A 21,984-nucleotide genomic window follows, 5' to 3' on the forward strand; every position below is an offset into this window, starting at 1 on the left:
TCAATTTTATAACATTATTTTGTACATTTTTAATTTTGCTACAATGCACTTTACTAACTCTCGCTATCTTCATTTATTTTTCATTCTTAAAATGTTTTCTATTAACTTGTATTTTAGAAGTTATAGATGTTTCACATGTGACGTATGATAAATAATAAAATAGTATTATACAATATATCATAAACTAAGATATATAATCTTACTGCATCGAAGAGCTGAGTAAATTTAAATGAATATCAAATGTTATTTCATTCTAGCCTCATTGTAGATACTATATAGTTATGACATTATAGTCACTCTGTTGGTCGTAATTTGACGGCGTTGAGTTCAGTGAATTGACCGCAGTACTACCAAGAAGTGAAGAAAGGTGATATTTTTTATATAAATTTGTGTAGCGGCATACTCATGCATTAAAACTTAAAAATTAATGCAATCTACTTTTCAATCGATTTTAGTATTTAGTCAGCACGTTGATGAATTTACCTATAGTACTTATTTTATATATTGTTAATAATACCTAACCTATCATGAGTTGAAAATTGAACAGAAATAGAATTGTGTTGAGGACTTATCAAGAATATGAATATCTACCCGTTGAGTAATTCAGTAATTGTCATAAGTACATGATGTTCTCATACTGTCCAACGCCGACAGACAATTTAGGTTAGATGTAAACTATTTGAAAATGACATATTGAAGACCCTATGAGCTAACGTTAGTGCTAATCCAGGAGAAATATAGAATCCATGCTATGACCAGTTCTAACCATTTTATAATTTGGTAGTCACTCATCAGTCATCGGTAGATAAAAAAAAAAAAATATAAATCATAAATATGGATTCAAACATGTTATGAATGGATTGAACAACCATTTACAACAGCTATTATCACAGTCACGATTTTTCTATTGATAATTTGAATAATTCATATAGAAATAAGTTAGTTTAGCTCACGGTTTAAGATATCTTAAATCGTGGTTTAGCAGTTAAGAGGACGCTACACCCGCATGTATTGCCTCCGTCTTACAAGTGCGTAACATTGCAAAAACTGTTTCGCGCGGGAAAGAACCGAGAAGGCTACAGCTATAACTAAGAAACGAAATTTTCACCACATAATAAGAACATTTACTGTGCAACGTTGTTTTCAATTTTTCGATATCACAAATAGAAAAAAAGTTCTTATTGTTTCAAAATTCATTATTTTTGCATTTTTCAAAATCGAATAACTTTTTTTTCAGTTCTAATATCAAAAAAATAAAAACAACGTTGCACAGTCGAAATTCCCTTTTAGCTGTGGTGAGAATTTCGTTTTTTAGTTATGACTGTAGCCTTCTCGGTTCTTTCCCGCGCGAAACAGTTTTTGCAATGTTACGTACTTGTAAGACGGAGACAACACATGCAGGTGTAGCGTCCTCTTAAGCTAATTCGTGAGGAATTATTGTCCAAAACTTAAAAGTGTACAAGTGTAGTGTACTAATGCTAATTGAAACTTCTTTGGTCAGTGGAGTGTAGACACCATAGACTTATTAGTTAATAGGTCTATGGTAGACACCCTTGCATGGAATATTACACAAATCTAGCATCAAAATCCATTTTTTTCTTCCATGGACGAAAAAGTAGACGGCAATTTTTTACTAAAAATGGAGTTATAATCCTAGCTGTGCACGATTATCCTATGTTAGCATAAAATAGAAATAAATTATAACTATTAAATTAATTATTCACGATCTATTCTGTGTTATAATTATAGATAATTAAGTCTTTAATTATCTATGGCTATAATTCGACTATTTTCTGTATCATAGAAATGACAATAACAGCAATAACTAGTTTTCTGATATATTTAACAATTTATAATATAAGGACCTTTGTCTATCGTAACATTCGTAACATTAAAGTCTAAAGGTCATTTAACAATTTGTTATTTTTAATATTTTACAAAATTATTTGTTGTTCCAACTATATTTTTTTTATAATTTAGTATTAACTAATTCAAAATGATTAAAACTAGTGTAAGTTGTAAGTCGTTTAATTGATCACCATCGATCAGTTGTTAAAACAAAGTACCAAACAATATCTTAATATGGTCGTAGAAAATGTTGACGACCCTGAATCATTTGAAGTTGTCATTACCAACAGTCAAACTGGGTTTGCTTGGCTTGTTTGAGGCAACAGTGTCTATTGTGAGAATGACTGACGAGTGGTCAGAGCATAAGTAGATCATTGTCTCATTGAGGTTGATTAATGTGATGTGTGGGCTGTTTGGGATTTTCGTGATGAAGATACAGTGGCGTCATTTCAGGTTTTGATAGGGGGGGGGGGGGGCAAAAATTTCGACCGGCCCATAGGCCATAATTTAAAAAAAAACCACTCGCTAACAATTACTTTTTTATCTCAGTACAAACAGTCTTCTTACATCTTACACAATTATATACATACTAGTTTGTTATCTGTGATAACTGTGGTTACTTTATAGGCATAAATAACACATTTTTTTTTAAAGATAACAATGACTTATTAATACATAGGTATATAAAATATAATATGTAGAGGGATACCCTTATTACCTATTAGTATTTAGCATTGAGTAATTAATATATGCTTAATGCTTTTAGCTACTTATTTACGTGTTAGTAGGAGCCACGAATCATGGTTATATTCTATTCAGCAATGACATGAATGTTATGAATCATTTTTGCGGGCTTGTGGCCCAAAACTAGCACCATATACCCGGCCCGGGCCGGCCAAGTCGACCGGCCCGATAGTAGCCCGCTAATGACAAGGGGGGGGGGCAAATGCCCACCTTGCCCCCCACCCCTCAAATGACGCCACTGTGAAGATATCTAGTATATTTAGTCTTTTTCTAAGGAAAGTAGGATAATAGGTACTAGGTAAGAAAAAGATGGGCCAGGATTTTATAGTTATTTTGTGGCAATAGATTACCCATATACTCAAGGGTTTTGACGTGATAGCCGATTCGGCTCCCGACGCTCCCGTTTTACATAAAGCTCAATTTCAAAACGGCTCTCGTCAAAAAAGGTCTAACGAATAGGTTAATTCCTAAACGGCTCCCCAGTATTTTTACAACATAAATTCCTTCTCACTTTATACAGTTAGGATTGTCTTAAAAGAGGAGTAGTTAAAATATCTTGTAGTACTCTAAGTATATTATTATAATTATATATAAAAAAGCTTATATTTAAATTTTAAATTTTTAACGTTAAAAAAATGTTTGTATAGATAAAAATACAAAAAAAATTATACATATCGAGTAAATTTGTTAGGCGCAATTATTTCATGTACAGCATGTGCGTGCTATTTTGTTTGGCGAAAACTCGTAAATGATATTTTATTCAACAAGCTTTTATTTTTTTTCGATCTTAGTGTACTAAAATGACTTCAAGCAGTTCGAGCTCTAATTTGCGTTCCAGATTGTATATTGGTTTTTCAATATATCCTATATTTTTGGTATTCCGTTTTATAAATTTTAAATTTAAAAATATCATGCACACTGCACAGGAACTGTATATACTTTAGGTATAACAACAGCATTACGAGGAGCGTAAAAACATCACGCAGTTATTTGTAGGCTGTTTCGGAAGATAAACGGCTAAATAAATAAATAAATGTCCAATAATTATTGTAGAGTAAAATTATACAATAATACCTGTTTGTACATTTTGTTTTCGACGGGAGCTGTTTGAGAATTTACCTGTTCGTAAAACCTTATTTGATGGGAGCCATTTGGAAATAAATAAACAATAGACGGGAGCCGTTTGGGATCCCACGCCCCATTATATTATACTCGTAGGTTTTCGCATTTAGGATCGCTTCCGATCATTTACAAAATTATTTTGAAGGGGGGTGAAATAATTTTATAAATTAGTATAAAATACTCTTTAATCTTTATTATACCTTTTAGTAATTAGTCCTTAATGTTAAAGAATTAAAATACAGGTTAAAACCATTATTTTTAATTAAAAAATCCCGATAAAAAAAATTACATAATATTATATTATATCTTTTTGTTAGGAGCCCGTATCTCTATGCTCAAATATAGAGTAAATTGTGTTGTCACAAATTAAATTATAAAGTCAATTTTTCTTCTTTTATTTACCAATTCGTCAACATATTTTTAACGAGAGTATTACGATACCAACGAACAGTGATTACGAGTGTACCGATCTCGTAGGCAGGGTCAGGACTGGGTACCAAGGGCCTCACCGGCAATTTACTTATAAAGAGCCTCAACAATAGTGATAAATAATAATTCGCTTAAAAAATATGATTAATTTTTTTAACAATAAATTAATAAACTTTATAATTTACAAAATCGTTAAAAATGTTATTTATTAATTTAAGGCAAGTAGGTAAATGTAGAAGAGTATACCTATAGAATCAAAGGCATTGTGTTAATTGTTAAGACATAATATAAACAAATAATGAAATAATAATATTTCATTTCACTTTAAATACAACTTTTATAATATTCTAAATCAAGGATTGTAATAATTATAATTTAATAATTTATAATTAGAAAAATTTTATTCTAAAATAACAATCGCTTCATTTCATTAGATATACTTGCAAGCTTATCAATAATGTCATCATAGGATTCGGAAATAATATCTGCTTCAGAATTTATTAAAATTAAGGATTCCAACAAGTCTTGACCAATAAGTGATCTGAGACGAGTTTTGATAATTTTAAGCTTAGAGAAAGAACGTTCACATGAGACTTGGGTAAAAGAAATTGTTATAAAGTTTCATATACAATATATAAATCTGAGTATGCGCTACTATGTAAATTAAAATCTTTCAATAATTTAATAGCACATGGAATACACTTTTGACAGTTTTGATCAATAGAACAACGTGTTAGAGTTTCTTCTTCATAATTTTTTGAGATAATTATGATTTTTCTGTTAGGTAGGGCCCCATATCGTCATACAGACAAGGGGGCCTCACTGGCTAATACCAGTCTGTTGCATGTCCGACCCTGCTCGTAGGTAACGTTTAGACAACTGCGTCATAAAAACTATCTATTTAAAATAGAATATATAACTGCTCCGAAAATCTAGCTGTGTCGGCGTGTCGCGATCCTCTCGTTATTTTTATACACATGGTTTGCTTAAAATTATATTTATGTTTAATTATATTTTTATAATAATACAGTCAATATAGATAAAATCTTTATATTAATAAATTGAAAATTAAAGCGATTGGGTAACTTTATTCGCGCAACTTATTCCAAGAAAAACCATAATGAATTTTGCGGTTTAATATTTGTAATTTATTAGTTATAAAATTAAATATAGGTATCGTCGTATCGATTTAATCGAATTAAATCAATGCGTAGGCGGTACTGCGGTAGACAACAATAATAGTTTAAATATAATAATAAATAATAATACTGACCTTCACTGTCTTCTTTTCATTTGTCTTGAAGAATCCAATGTTTTTAATTTTTTTTTTGCTGGGTCCATTTCATAAACGTTATAAGTGTTATAACGTTATATTGTTTAATATTTTATGTTGTACACAGATGCATATTGCTTAGTACATACTGACAGTCACGAACTAAGATATAAATATTCTTATCGACCGATCATTTCCCCACATCAAATTATTTATATACCATAATATAATGTGTGTGAGTGCCGACAGTGTTGTGCGGTCGAATGTTACTATTATTATTATTCGATTACAATTTAATTATTAACAATATTTATATTTATTTTAAAATAGGTTATTTTTTTCATTATGCTTTATAAAATAAACAAACCATTATATTATAATATTATATAATACCATAATACCATAATACCATGTTATTACATTATTGATAATATGTTTAAAATTTGACATCTTCAATTTGGCCCTTGTGGCTTGTTGTGGTCGTTGTGGAGGGTAACCCTCCCACTGCTTCCGATCATAAATCTTTGTCCTAGTGTATTAAAAAAGTGCTGGAAGAGAGCTGGTGCATTATGGGGTAGCGGGTAGGACTGTATAGATTTTAGCATAGATATTAATTTCGATATTGTTTGATATTATAGAGAAACTCCGTATAGGCTTGTACCTATATAAGCTTTTATATATTTATTTGAATTAAGTTTATCATTCTTGAACACGTTTGCTTGCCAGGGCATACGTCCCCCTTTAAATTTTTTACTAATTTATATAACTGTAGTCTGTAGTCCAATATTAATTTTTAGCTGTACCTACCTATATATTACTTGACTTCGCCCGTTAAATTATAAAATGGAAAATATAGCGCTATATCATGGATCGCTTTGTGATCTATTTCGACTGAGATGGACAATTCGCCTGTGGTGAATTGGATATACATATTATAGTTTGATAAAAACGGTCAAATAGTTTTTGTGTACAAACTACCAAGATACCTACATTATCCTCGATTCTCGTGTTTCTTATAAGATATAATTTCTTTGTTCATGGCAGTATATGTGTCGATTTTATGCATACCTTTACCTCTTGTTCCCGAATAACCAATAGCAACAATGCAGCCGTTTGTTATATTATGTATAAAATAATATTGATTTCTAATAAATAATAATCTTTGGTTATCATTTATTGACAAAAATAAATAAATTCTTTTTCCGTCAAAAATCTCAAAATCCTTGTGCGCTAGAACCTCTTCAAAATGTGAATTTTGAAAAATCCTTTCTTAGTAATATCCTACATGGTGGTGGTGGTACGCAGATAAAAATTAAGCCTCCAGCTCTTATAACATTGTAATAATGTACCTATTTTGCCTATACTATACGCCGGATTACACTGTGTTAGTGGAAAATAAATAAAATACATCATATTATAAGGAATACGAGCTGTATCCAGGGCTTGTTTGATAAAATTAAGGTCAAGTGCATAATTTTTTTTTTGGCCTCCAAGTCAAAAAAAGTTCTAAAAAAATCTACATATAGATAGGGGAGAAATTTTGATAATAATAAAAAAATATTTATACGTTAAAACTTAAAAGAGTTAAATACCTATCACAAACCTTATAAAACATTTGTACATAAGTTCATATTTGTAATTTGTTAATGACTAAAAGTCTAAAAATATATTTTAGATTCTGAGCGGAGCGATGAATGTATTGATTATACCATGATGTGTGTGATTTTTTTTTCTTTTTTTGTGTCTGTCATCACGTTTTGGGGCAGTAAAAATGCTTCGATTTTTGACTTAAATACCTCGTTCAATCAGAAAGTGAATCTAGTTGGTACTTTGGGGGGTCAAAAGTAAAAAATTCTTAATATTTTTCTAAATAATCGGGATAAACAAACTAAAAATTAAGGGAAAACGGGAAATCAGTTTTCGACAAAATCAATTTTGGTTTTTGATGTAACTTTAAAAAAAATAACCATACATGAAATTTTCACCGAATGTTTATATAAGTATATTCTATCCACCATGCAATTTTCAAAAATTTTCGACTTAAGTTGAACTATTGCATAGGCTTATCCAATTTTCGATCAGTATTAGTTTTTTTAAAATTAATATCGATAAAAATTTATTTTTTGAGTAGAAGATCTTGAAAATTTAATACAAGGTTTTAAACATATTGTTACAATAGCAGTTGAAAAATAAAATAAATTCATGGTCACAATTTTTTTTTTTATAAGCATTCAAACTTTGAATTTTGACAAAATACGTAAAAATCACGAAAATTCGCAAATTATTTTAAGCTAGAAATTCATAAAAAAATTCTTTTTAAATCTAAGATTTGAAAATGTAATACAAGATTCCTTACAAGTTTGTCAATCTTTATCACAAAAAATAAATGACCACCGGAAATTCAAATTACATTTTTATGATCTTTTGAAATTTAAATTTTTACAACATTTGATTTTCACTAGATTTTACATTTAGCGATTTTCTTATTTTGGTGCAACTCTAAAACAAATGACCTCAGATACTTGAAATTTTCACTGAATGTTGATATATGGCATTTAATTATATTATTTTATATAATTTTCAATATATTTAGATTTGTTGTAAGCTGTTAACTGACATTTTAATTTTTCAACTTTTTTGGTTTTTTTTTCTATAATTACCGATAAAAATATATTTGTTCGGTATAAAAGCTTGAAAATTTAATACAAGGCTTCTAAACACATTGTAACAATAGCAGTTGAAAAATATTAAAAATACATTGACACGATTTTTTTTATAAGCATTTAAAGTTCAAAGTTTTACTAAATACGTAAAAGTTACGGCAATGTTTAAATTATATTATACAGCTAGGGTGATTTTTTTATCAAAAAACACTTATTATTTAAAAAATTATTGACTTTTTTCAAATTTGTAGATTTACACTCTTCTTGAATTGTTTATTTTTTTATATTTTTCACCCTTATATTTATTAGATAAACCACTATTAACTTTTGATTTTCAAATGGTACTTATACTTAAAATTTCATAAATTAATAAAGTTATTTTTTTTTTTGATTAATAATTACGTTAAAATTTCGAATTTAGCGGTACGGTAGTAGTTTATGAGTTTAGGTATTTAAAGTTTAGATTGGCAGAGTGGAGTGGTATACGGGGTTACCCCGCAAAATGTTTGTCCACTTCTCCGCTTGCCTAAACTTAAAATACTTATAACTCATAAACTACTCGTCTTAAATTCGATTTTTATGTATCAAAATGTTTAGAAAAATATTCTGCTTTGGAATATGAAATGAAAAAACTATGTTGCCATTCAAAAAAGTAAAAAACTTAAAAAATTATAAGGATAAAAAATATTTAAAAAAATATTTTTTTATAAAAGCTTTGGTTTTTTAACAACATGAAACTATGTAGAAAAATATTTTGAAAAAAGTCAATACTTTTTTAAATAATGAGTGTTGTTTGATAAAAGTATCACTCTATAGAAATTCATAAAAAAATTTCTATTTAAATCTAAGATTTGAAAATTTAATGCAAGATTCCTTACAAGTTTTTCAATCTTTACCACAAATAAAAAGTCCACCGGAAATTCAAATTAAATTTTTATGAGCATTTGAAATTTAAATTTTTACAACATTGGATTTTCACTTTTAACGATTTCCTTATTTTGGTGTAACTCTAAAACAAATGACCGCAGATACTTGAAATTTTCACTGAATGTTTATATAGGTATTTCATATATTTGTTAAAATTGTTTTGAGCTGTTTACTGACATTTTAATTTTTCAACTTTTTTAGTTTTTTTTTTCTATAAATATCGATAAAAAATTATTTGTTCGGTAGAAAAGCTTGAAAATTTAATACAAGGCTTCTAACACATTGTAACAATAGAAGTTAAAAAATATTAAAAATTCGTAGGCACAATTTTTTTTTATAAGCATTTAAAGTTCAAATTTTGACTAAATACGTAAAAATTACGGCAATGTTCAAACTATCTTAGATAGAAATTCATAAAAGTTTTTTTTTAATTCTAAGATTTGAAAATTTAATACAAGGCTCCTAACACATTTTAACAATAGCAGTTGAAAAATAAAAGAAATACATAGTCACAATTTTTTTTTTACAAGGATTCAAAGTTTGAATTTTGACAAACATACGTAAAAATCAAGAAAATTCACAAATTATTTTATGCTAGAAATTCATAGAAAAATTTTATTTTAAATCTAAGATTTGATTTTTCATAATCTATAATATATCCTAGACAGATAAACCTTTTCCGCTCAGAATCGTTTTTCGTATACAATGATATAATATCATTGGATTCAAATTTAATTCCATCTATTACAGTAACCCATTTGTAACCTACTATACAGCAGAGCGACTTCCACATTCCCGATTTTTTTAAATTTAATTATTTCTTAAAACAAAAAAAATAACTGTGAATAAAAATAAGTTGATAAAAGATTTAAAAAAACTGATAAATTTGACGCTTATTAAGTTTTTAATAAATTTTAAACAAGTACCATTAAAAAAATAATTGCTAGCTAGCTATAACACAATTCATTTAAATTAACACACATTTTTATAGATGGCAAATGGCAATGAGAAACTTTTTAGGTTAATAATCATATCATATTCTATATTATGTTTTAGTAACGCTTATCTAGTATTTTATTAAAGAATCGATCCATAGACCCTGAAAGTTTTTTATTTGTTCTTCTTTTCCGAATTTAATTTTCCACTTTGCCGCGACATGTTAGTTATTGCCTTTAAGACTTTCAAAACAATTATATTTAAAAGTCTAAAAAATATTCATGAAAAATTAAAAAGGAACAGCTAATCGGAACTCAACACAAGAGCAGACTGACCAGTGTGGTGACTCGTTAGTCAGTGATACATTGTAGTGTCATAGAATAAATAACATAAGGTGTTGATTTATACAGAATCATGTTGTTGAATTACTGTGTGTTTTGTATGAATATAAATAAATGGTTGTAACAGTAATGTTAAGGTTTTATATCAGTTTCACTGAATTCACACCATATCATATTTTATTTTTAAATTTAGGATTATAAGTTACAAATAATCTTTTGTTTCTAGGGAAATATGATGGAATACAAAAGGAAAACCTATAAAAATAATACCATCTAGAAGATCGAAAACAAGCATATCAGATAGTTTCAGTTTTTATTTATTTAATTGTAATAGAAAATATAAAAACTAATTTAAAATGTAATTATTTTTAATTTTCAAAACATTTATACTTCAATATTTAACTGTAGCTTAATATTAATTGCTGCGAGTTCAGAACATAAATATCGAAACACATTAGGTATTCCAATTTCTTGTACATGAGTAGAGTCACATGTTTTACATTTTGCCATTTTACTTGAATAACTGTCTTCTTTAAAGTGAATTAATGAAGTAAGTATTGTATGGCATTTCAAACACAACAGAGCCTAAAAAAACAAAGAATTAGGAATTTAGTGCAACATTTTTTAGAAAAAACAACAGTTATAAACTAAATACTTAAGTTTTCTAGTTTAAAATAATTTTACTAGTAATTGTTAGAAAATACAATATATTATGTGAAAGCTTGTATTCAAAATGTTTATGTTTATTAAGAGGAAGACACAGACGCATATGATCTTTGTCTTAAAAACATTAGAATATTAAGTCTTAAGGTTCACAATAAATCAGTTATTTCACTCTTTATTAAGAGGAGCCTACACCAGCATAATATGTTGTTTCCTTCTTTCAAGTGCGTAACATAGCAAATTTTATGCTAAGCTCAAAAGCTTAAATTTTAAAAGCATTTAAAGCTAAGCATCTCGTAGGCTTTTTATTATATTTTAATTTTAAAGTGAGTTATGTGTATTTTAAAATTGTAAATTGTTTGTATATCTTAAGATACTCATAACTCACTTTAAAATTAAAATATAATAAAAATCCTACGAGATGCCTTCAATAATAATGTTACCTTTAATTTTTGTAAGAGGTCAATTTACTCTAAATTTTAAACTAACGGAGCTAAACGTGATCTGCTGAACATAAAATTTGCTATGTTACGCGTTTGTAAAACGAAGACAACATATGGGGGTGCAGCATCCTCTTAATCTATTAAGGTTTTATCAGTTTATGTCACATTTAAGGTCCCCACACACTTCAGCAGTAGTATTGCATACTTTAATAAAATTTAAAGGCAATATTGTTAGGTAATTAAAACTATGGTTCTCAATCTTTTTATATCTACATACTCCCATACAGTTAGAAAATATTCATGTACCACATGACCAAATAACTTTTTTTTTTTGTGAATCAAAAATATGTAGGTTATTTGATAAATATAAAATTTAATTTTGTTAAGAAATAGAAAATCATAGTAATATAATCATTTATTGCACAAAAAGTAAATAAATATGAAAAATTATTATTAATATCAAATAAACCAAAATAATATTTATTATTTAATGTAAATAATGGATAGTGGAGCATTCATTTTTTTTTTTTTTTTTAAAGGAGATTTTCGTTGTATTCCTACCACCTATGAGGTTTCTGAATATTACTAGTGGTATCCATACCACAGGTTGAGAAACCCTGATCTTGGTCATCTTCAAGGATTTTATTGATATTTTAATTACTAAACAAATAATGAGCATTTTCAAATTGTAAATACTAACTGTTGATTTATCTGAACAATCCATAAATCGATCTTGCATTAAAAATGGAGTTCCGTGTGATATTAATGCATCTCTTTCCATCTCACCAACACGACCACCACCACCTCTTTTACGGCCTTTCACAGGTTGTTTTGTAACAGCATCAACTGGGCCAGTGCTTCGTACCTAAAATTAAATTAGTTAAATTTTTTCTTTTAAGTTATATACTGTTTTATGATATAATTACCTGCCACTTATCTGATACCATATGTCTCAATCTTTGATAATGAACAACACCAAAAAATATAGATGCCTTCATTGCTCTGCCATCTACACCACTATACATTTGTTCCGTTCCAAAATAATTGTATCCACCTAAGAATTTATAATAATAAATGTTATTTAATTCATATAATTTTATATCTTTAAAATAACCAAACATATCAATAACACTAAGATAAGAGTAAAAGACTAAATATATATTTTTTTCAATAAAATATAGATGTCTTACCTGCTTCTAAGAGTTTTCCAAAGAAATCAATTGCAGTATCTTCCTCACTATATTTAAAAGGTGTAGCATCATGTACTACACCATGCACTGCTGCAGATTTGCCCGCCATACATTCTATCATCATAGCTAAAGAGAACAATTTAAATTAGTTTATAAGAAAGTTTACAATTATAAGTATAGAAAAATATTCACCGATAGTCATTCTTGAAGGAAATCCATGAGGATTGAAAATAATATCTGGAACCATTCCACTTTCTGTAAATGGCAAGTCTTCTGCAGGCCAGCCTTTACTAAATATCCCTTTTTGTCCTGCACGACTTGCAAATTTATCTCCAACTGTTGGGTTTCTCTGATTAAATAAATAAAATTTAAAAAAAGATACATTTTTTTAATTTAATATATTTTAATTAAATGCACACACTTGAACTCTCACAGTAATAGTAGCTTTGTTTGGTATTTTTCGGCCAGTTGTAAAATCTCCACATTGACGAACTGAATCAACAATAACTTCTTCATTGCTTAAATACTTGGCTATTATAAATCCTTGTATTTGTTCATCAAAATAACTTATAAAAATAATATTTTAATTTCATAGAATAACTAGTAAAAATACTTAATAATTATAGTTACCTATAATATGGTGTTCCTTTAGACAATTTTAAGCCAATATGTGGAAGACCATCTACACCCAAAGAATCTGAAAGATCTTCTTTAAATGGATCACGCATAAAATAAGTATGTGGCTAAGTAAAATAGTTGAGTTAGGTTAGGTTTAATGAATAATATTAATATATAAAATTTCTATTATACTTTGGTTTCAATTAATTCAGTTTTGAAAATAGAACCATGAGCGAATCCTCGATCTAATGCCATTTTATTAATAATCATAGCATCTTCCATATCATAGCCCTAAAAATAATGTGATCATAGTTCACATTTTATTATATACTAATATACTATATATTATACTAATATAAAATTTTATTTTACTGTGTATGAAATGACAGCTATAACAGCATTTGTACCCATTGGAAAATCATCCATTGATAATGCATCATAATGAACAGGTCTGAACAATGGTGATGCTGGTGTTTGTATCCTATACAACTTTGTTTCCGACTGTAAATGCCAATTATGACAAGCGGTTCCCATTGTTTGTTTCCCCATCTAAAATTTAATATAAGTAATTAAACATAGATTTTAATACAAACATTATCTATTTTTTTAAAGTGTATTATTATAGTTACTTGGCACTGATACATATTACGAGGACTTTGATTGTAGTCTGGTAAAGGAATTAAACATGCTAAATGACTAAGAAAATCTGTTTTTGTAACTTCTCTATATGAAGTTATCTAAAATAAGAAAATAATACATGTTATTTTAAAATAGTTTTCAATTTTTAAAAGTTACGAGGTTTACACACATTAGGTCTAATTTCATCTTCTGAAATACTTATATCTAAGTAAACTTGCTCAAAAGTTCCAATCAGCTCTATTTGTTCTAAATCTAAATTAAAAACGGGCCTCATCATTCTTGCATTTCCAGTAAACAAAAAAAGACCTGGAAATTGACCCAAAATATTTTCTTCTTTCTTTTGAAGCCATACAATTTCAGTAGTCTCTGGTATCTAAAGATTTTAGTTTTAATTTATAATTTATAAATTAAGTAGGTATTAAGAATTGTATAGATTATAGTATAGATTGGCTAAGAAAATTAATGTAACTATTTTATAGGCAACACCTGTATGCGTTTGAATCTAAATTGTATTTACTTGTTTGCCTTTCACTTTCAGGGTACGAAGCTTGTTAATAAATAATGGTGTTAATGTTTCTGGTACATATCCAATTATACGACCATCGAGAATTACATCATACACAAATCCAATATTGATATCTTGAGGTTTAAATGATGTTTCACACATACCAAGGGATACTAATACCTTTGGGATGTCACGCAGTATTTTTCTACTGACTGATTTAGTGACCTAAATAAACATGTGTTTAATATTATTAAAACCAAATTAATTTAAATATAATATGCTACATTTAAAAATATTGTTTAATTTATACTAATTTTATAATTGTTAGTTGTTACTCACAATACAAGATTTTGTTAAATGATTAAGAAGTCCACAAGGAGTTCCATCAGGAGTATGAACAGGACATATGAAACCCCAAGCATCTGGCAGCAACCTTCGAGGTTCGGTTGTTCTCATTGATTCAAAAATAGCACCACGATGAACTGCACGGAAATGAGCCATATATCGCATTCGGCTAATATTTTCAACCAAAATGGTAAGACCTATGATAAAGAAATTTAAAAAGATAAAATTTTATAAATTGAAATAATTATTTGGTACTGGGTTTGTAAATGAGTATTATATACATATCTTCAACAAAATAAATAACTGATTAAGAACATCGCTCGGTTTTCAATTGGATCAATTTACCTAGTGATGTTGTGGTAAACATTTAAAAAAATATGAAAAAGGATCTATCGTTTAAATTGATGAATTCTTTTTTCTAAGGAAAAATAAAGTATAATAGAGGAAGACTATGTCTTAGAAAAATTATGGAAGCTGAGTTTATGTTTGCTAAGGATGATAATTATTTGATAATTGATATTAGGAGAGATCAAGAGTAGGACTTGGAAGTTATAAGAGCTATAAACTGAAAAAATTTCAAATATGCAAAAAAAAAAATTATTTTATGTTGTTGAATATGCACTAAAATAAATGTTAAATATGAAAAAATAAATTTATAATATTTCAAATAAGCCAAAAAATATATTTTAAAATATAGTATATCCGAATATTATTATGATTAATGAGATTCAATGCATATTGCACTATTGTTATTAAATTAATAGTTAACTGAAACGATAATAATAAATACCACTGAGCCTCTGAGGCTAAAATATATTTTTTGTTGTATTACACACTTTAAATATAACTTAAAAGTTAATGTTAGAGGCTCTGACACTCAAAAAACAATGTATTTAATCCATATACATTTTTTTTTTTAAATTAGGCTATGACTAGATCTATGGATATAATGAACATAATTTTTTGGCTATTTTAAAATGATAGTTAAATCCATACACATAAACAAAGGGTAGTCAATTTATATTTTTCTTTATCTACAAAGTACAGACTACACCACAATAAAATGCTATCAACCTTGAAAACATTACCTATGGACTATGGTCTATACAATTGAAGAAAAAACTGTAAAAAAAGTTTATAGTTATTACAGGCAATTATACTTTAATTTCGTATTATACACTTGGTATTTCGTACTGCATACAATTTTAGTCCCTGAAATACCTATATTATTTAATGTTGAGGTTAAGAAAGAAATTATCAACATTTTTAAGAAATTTTAAATATGGGTAAGAACATCAAAAAATATACACATTTTCCTAGTACAGTGAAACCTGTATATAACGGACAGTCGCGGGACCAAAATAATTGTCCGTTATAGACAGGTGTCCGTTGTAGACAGGTTTCAATGTTTTAAAAATTACAATTTGTATTGTTTTTTTATTTTATAATATGTATTAATATCATAATATGTATTATATATATTATACACATATTATAAATTTAATTTAAATTATTATTTTTATATTACATGTAATACATACATGCAATGACACATTACATATAAATTTATTATTTCTTAAAAAATGATTCTATTGATGTTTGTTTTTTGTGCTTCGATTTGGTAATTTCCAACTCGTGATGGATAATAATGAATTATGTATATATGGATAATGTAATTAGTCATAATCCGTGTTTTCACTTAATGTCCTAATTGTGTTTCTTATCAATGTAGTATGTATGTATTTTTTTCCGTTATGAAATTGTCGAGTAAAATATTTGTGTCCATGTCTGTAATAGAAGGAGTTTGTTATAGACAGGTTGAAATACATAGGAATGCCTATCTTTTTGCCGGGACCTGGTTATTTTGTCTGTTAAGAGAGGTGTCCGTTAAGTCAGGTTTCACTGTATTGACAAAATATCAAAATGTGTATACCAAATTTTCGATTTTTTCACCTTTATACAGAGTGATTCTTTTAAGTGGGTACACTAATTATCTCGAAAAGTATACTTTTTTCAAAATATTTTTTTACATGGTTTCAAGTTCTTAAAAACCCAACGTTTTCATTAAAAAATTATATTTTTAAATATTTTTTATCCTTATCATTTTTTAAGTTTTTTACTTTTTTGAATGACAACATAGGGTTTTAATTTCATATTCCAAAGCAGAATATTTTTCTAAGTATTTTGATATATAAAAATAGAATTTGGAGCTAGTAGTTTATGAGTTATAGGTATTTAAAGTTGATGATGCTATAAGCACTTTTACAGAAACTATTCTCAATGCTAAAAAAAATGCTTCCGTTCCGTTACACGGACCGAAGTCTGACCATCTTATCACACCTGAAATCAGACAACTTATAACTGAAAAACGCAGAGCCCGCAATCGCTGGCAACATTCCCACTATGCTGAGGACAGGCGAAAATACAACTCACTATCTAATAAACTTAAATCTCTCCTCAAGACCCACAGAAATGAACTCTACAAATCTCACCATGCTTCTCTTTCTCCAAACAATGGCACACTTTGGAAAAAAACCAAATCTCTCCTGCAACATAAGGAAACACTTCCACCACTACTCCGAGTTGACAACTCATTAGCAGTCGACGATCAAGACAAAACTGATCTATTAGCTTCTCACCTTGCTGACTCATTCAAGCCACATTCTTCTCTTCCTAGTCAAAATCACATTGACTTAGTTGAAACATATCTCATCTCTCCACTACCAATCGCCCTACCAGCCAAACACACAACTCCTGCTGAAGTCTCCAACATTATCAAAAACCTGAAAAACAACAAGTCACCCGGACACAATCAAATCTCAAATAAAATCATCAAAAACCTCCCTCCTAAATCAATTATTTGGCTGACTTCAATGCCCTACTTCGCCTATCTTATTTCCCTCCCACTTGGAAGAATTCAATCATCATAACAATATTGAAGCCAGGAAAGCCTTCAAACAGCCCTTCCTCGTACAGGCCAATCAGTCTCCTGCCGGCATTTGGTAAAATGTTTGAAAAAATAATACTAAAATGACTTATGCCAATAGTTCAAAATGAAAATATTCTGCCAGACATCCAGTTTGGCTTCCGTTCTAGACACTCAACCAACCATCAACTTCACCGCGTAACCCATTTCGTCTCCTCGACACTCGAATCAAAAAAATACTGTGCAGGAGTTTTCCTAGATGTTGCGAAGGCTTTTGATACCGTTTGGCACCAAGGACTATTGTTTAAACTTAAAAAAATATTCTCAGCCCCCTACTATCTACTCTTAAAGTCATACCTCGAAAACAGATCGTTCAGAGTCAGGATCAACACTAGATTATCAACCCACCATGAAATTCAAGCTGGCGTTCCGCAAGGTAGCGACATCGCCCCATTTCTCTACATTTTTTACACTGCTGATATCCCAGTTAGTCAGTTCACTCTCATCGGAACTTACGCCGATGACACAGCCATACTTGCCTCGAGTGTCAACCCTATCCTTGCCAGCCATCAAATCCAAACTCACCTAAACATCCTTATGCCTTGGTTCAATAAATGGGGAATTAAAATCAATGAAACCAAGTCATCGCATATAACATTTTCCTTAAGACCACATGACTGTCCGCCGATCATCATGAATAATTCCACTATTCCTCACTGCAAGACCATCAAATATCTCGGTCTCACTTTTGACAGAAAACTCACATGGGGTACCCGCCTCAAGGACAAACGAAAACAATTAAATAGTAGACTTCACCTACTTAGACCCTTACTAAGATCTAACACCAACATTCAAAACAAAATCCTTATATACAAATGCCTCCTCCAACCCTTATGGACCTACGGCATCGTACTTTGGGGCCCAACCAAAAAATCAAATGCAAACACGATCCAAGCATTCCAATCAATTCGCGTACGTATCATTGCCAAAGCTCCATGGTACGTAACGAACAAATTACTCCACGATGACCTCCAAATCAAAACTGTCCACGACACAGCCACCAATTTCTACAAAAGATTTCATGGGAAACTCTTCATGAACCACAACCACCTCATCTCTCAACTGGCCTCAAAAACTCTTCCAGACAACCCCACAAGACGTCTCAAATGCAACTGGTGCAGAGACCTGCTTAATCATTAAAATACACTTATATAAGTCATAAAAAAAATATTTTAAACTCTTTATAAAAGGTGACTTGACTGCGAGTCTTCCTTCATGTCACTCAGTCTTTATATTATTCTTATATCATATTTACTTATTGTATATAATGTACAGATTGTAAATTCTCAATAAACGCCATAATTTATAAAAAAAAAAAAAGGTATTTAAAGTTTAGATTGGCAGAGTGGAGTTGTACGGGGTTACCCCGCAAAATATTTGTCCACTTCTCCGCTTGTCTAAACTTTAAATACATATAACTCATAAACTACTCGTCCTAAATTCGATTTTTATGTATCAAAATTTTTAGAAAAATATTCTGCTTTGAAATATGAAATGAAAAAACTATGTTGCTATTCAAAAAAGTAAAAAACTTAAAAAATTATTAGGATAAAAAATATTAAAAAATATAATTTTTTAATAAAAGCGTTGGGTTTTTAACAACTTCGAACCCGAGACCCGAGCTGTTAGTGATTGTTAATAAATACATTGAGTGATAATTAGATGGTTGTTGTTTATTAAATAAGGTAACTTTAACATATGTAAAAAAATATTTTGAAAAAAGTAAATACTTTTCGATACTTTAAATACATAAACAGTTATTGTTTTATGGAAAAAATCTAACAAAAATATGGTACGAAATCTCATAGAGCTACCAACTTAATATATTGACAATTATAGGAAGACTGGTGGCTATCAGTCAATTTGATAAATGAATTTAGAAGTTGTCTAAAACGTCAAAAAATATATTTTTAGAAAATTAATATTTAGTCACATACTTTGATAAAAGTATGACAATTGATAAAATATAGACTTCAATTAATTAAAAATAAAATTATGTATACATTTGTTTGTACATTGCATATTAATAATATTTGTGATTCTCATATAATATCATATTATATGAGAACCATAAATGACAATGAAATAAATCATGAATTAATAATTAGACGATTCATAATGAAGTACCTTTGTCTTGCTGCATTCCTAGACCAGATTGACTATTGAGATTACCAGTAGCAAAAAAATTTGTCATAGTGTGTTCAATTAAATCACATCTTCTCAATGCAGTCATCATATCTCCAATAGATGGCTGACCACCTTGGTCAACTTTAAGTAAGTTGATTTTAACTAAATTCAACCATGTTTGCAACTTTTCTTTGAGAATCTGTTAAAATATTAATTTTGTAAATCTATTATTTAATTTGAAATATTATTTTTTTCTCTATTACTTTCAGATAAAGATGACCACCAAGCATTAGTTCTTGCATCATAATTCCATCAGCACCTTCAATTAAACATTTATTTTGAGCTACTGAAAATAACTTTTGTAACATAAAAATTAAAAGTTTGAGTTTATCAAAATCAGTATTCAAATGGATTAAAACGTAACTCCTGGAAAAAATTGAAAATTATAGCATTTAGTAACATGATTTATGACAATTATAACTCAAACCTGAGCATATAGTCGCAAACTTCTTTATTGGTTTTCCATTCTGGCAATTCATAAAATCTAGGTCTAAACAGAATGCCAACATATTCCTTAGCATCTTCTTGACAATGTATATTACTTTCATGCAAGGAACGCATCATTTCCATTACAGATCTTCAAAAAAATGTTTTTATTACTAAGAAAATTATTTTTGACAATTTTGACATAGAAGTGTTATGCACTTATAAATCATTTAGATTAACAAATTTACCTGATGAAATATAAATCACCTTCATGTCCCTTAATAATGTGTCTAAATATAAACTCATCCGAACTGTTAGTAAGACATCTTATAATTAAAAATATTGGTGCATAAAATACCCTCTTCTTAATAGGGATCATTAATTTAGCAGTGCCATTTGTTAAATAATGTAAATTATTTGTCTGAAAATAAATTGCTTCAATATAGAAAATATTTTTTGCAATAAATATTTAAAATTTGTTATATAAAACATACAACAGTTGTTAAATCATCTTTAACACATCTAATCAAAATACCAATATCTGAAAAATATTGATCTTTATTTTTCCAAGTATTTCTCTGAACAGCAGTTGGAAAATTCCTTCTCGTTCCTAGTAAAAGCCTTACTAAACGTTCCTTGCCTTTAACTATAAAATATCCACCCCATTCATCTTGATGTTCTCCAAGCTTAACTAATTGTTTTGGGGACATTTTTTCCAAATGACATAATTTAGACTAAAAAAAAATATTTTATTAGTATGTGTCATAATACAAATCATATTTGTAATTACACTTTTTGTATTAGCTTAATAATATTCAAAAATTATAAAAATAAAATATGTTTCTTAAATCAAATGATAATAATAATAAAATACCTTTAACATTATTGGTACTTGACCGATATCTCTGTCAATTATCACCTGTTCAACATCATTAATTCTCCAACCGAGTTTTATTTCAAGTCTCCCCGAATAAGTACCATGACGCTGTCGACATTCTAATGGATATATACTATCTGATTTAACACCAAGTGATCCTGTAGGTACTCGAGGTTTACAAATGGCTGCTTCCTAAAAAAATACATAGATTTTATTAGAAAAATTAAATATAAGAATCATATTACCTTTCAATGGTATAGATAGTAAATTAATACTTTTACTTAATTAAATTTGTAATTTCATTCAAGTTAAATCATTCAATAATTTATTTAGTAACTTATATGTAAAATTGTTAACAAGTAATAAAAGTACAATAATTACCAGTAAGGTAAGTTTCACACGATACTTTCCTTTTGTATCAAACTCAACAGGTAACAAATCAGAGATCGCTAAATTCAATCCTTCTTCAATCATATAATTAAAGGAGTCTATGTGCGGAGTACCCAATTCTTGTAGAATCTAAGAAATAATTTTCCAATTATTATGTGTATTAATTATCAATAATGAAAGTCATTTCAATAACTTACTTGATTTTGGCGATCAGGAGGTTTACCGTAGTCAACATTTGTTAAATTTTTAAGTGTTGGTTCATACATTTTTATTTTATTTTAAATGTATATAATAATTAATAGAATAAAACGTTCAACCCACGTGTATTATTCAAATTGTATATTTTAAATATTGATAAATATAAGATAACAGTTTGAACGTTATCACTGGAAATCACGGTAAGACACGATTTAAGATATACAGGTTACTCAA

The 21,984-nt window shown here is 28.6% G+C and overlaps 1 protein-coding gene across 1 annotated transcript; it reads right to left on the reverse strand.

The window, feature by feature from the left end:
* Positions 1 to 10,579: 10,579 nt before the first annotated feature.
* On the reverse strand, positions 10,580 to 21,984 carry Polr1B (RNA polymerase I subunit Rpl135). Its single transcript, XM_015524697.2, has 21 exons — positions 21,750 to 21,984; positions 21,544 to 21,681; positions 21,160 to 21,354; positions 20,780 to 21,019; positions 20,534 to 20,706; positions 20,287 to 20,436; positions 20,063 to 20,225; positions 19,800 to 19,998; positions 14,681 to 14,883; positions 14,354 to 14,566; positions 14,006 to 14,209; positions 13,827 to 13,934; positions 13,570 to 13,746; positions 13,390 to 13,488; positions 13,210 to 13,322; positions 13,001 to 13,145; positions 12,772 to 12,928; positions 12,580 to 12,705; positions 12,316 to 12,443; positions 12,090 to 12,254; positions 10,580 to 10,868 (listed from the first exon to the last, which is right to left on the reverse strand). Exons 1-21 carry the CDS (start codon positions 21,816 to 21,818, stop codon positions 10,668 to 10,670), a joined length of 3,366 nt encoding a protein of 1,121 aa, XP_015380183.1. The 5' UTR covers positions 21,819 to 21,984; the 3' UTR covers positions 10,580 to 10,667.

Source organism: Diuraphis noxia, unplaced genomic scaffold (genome assembly GCF_037042655.1).
Source record: "Diuraphis noxia isolate RWA-SAM2 unplaced genomic scaffold, SU_Dnox_SAM2 contig0004, whole genome shotgun sequence".
Classification (NCBI taxonomy): Eukaryota; Metazoa; Arthropoda; class Insecta; order Hemiptera; family Aphididae; genus Diuraphis; species Diuraphis noxia.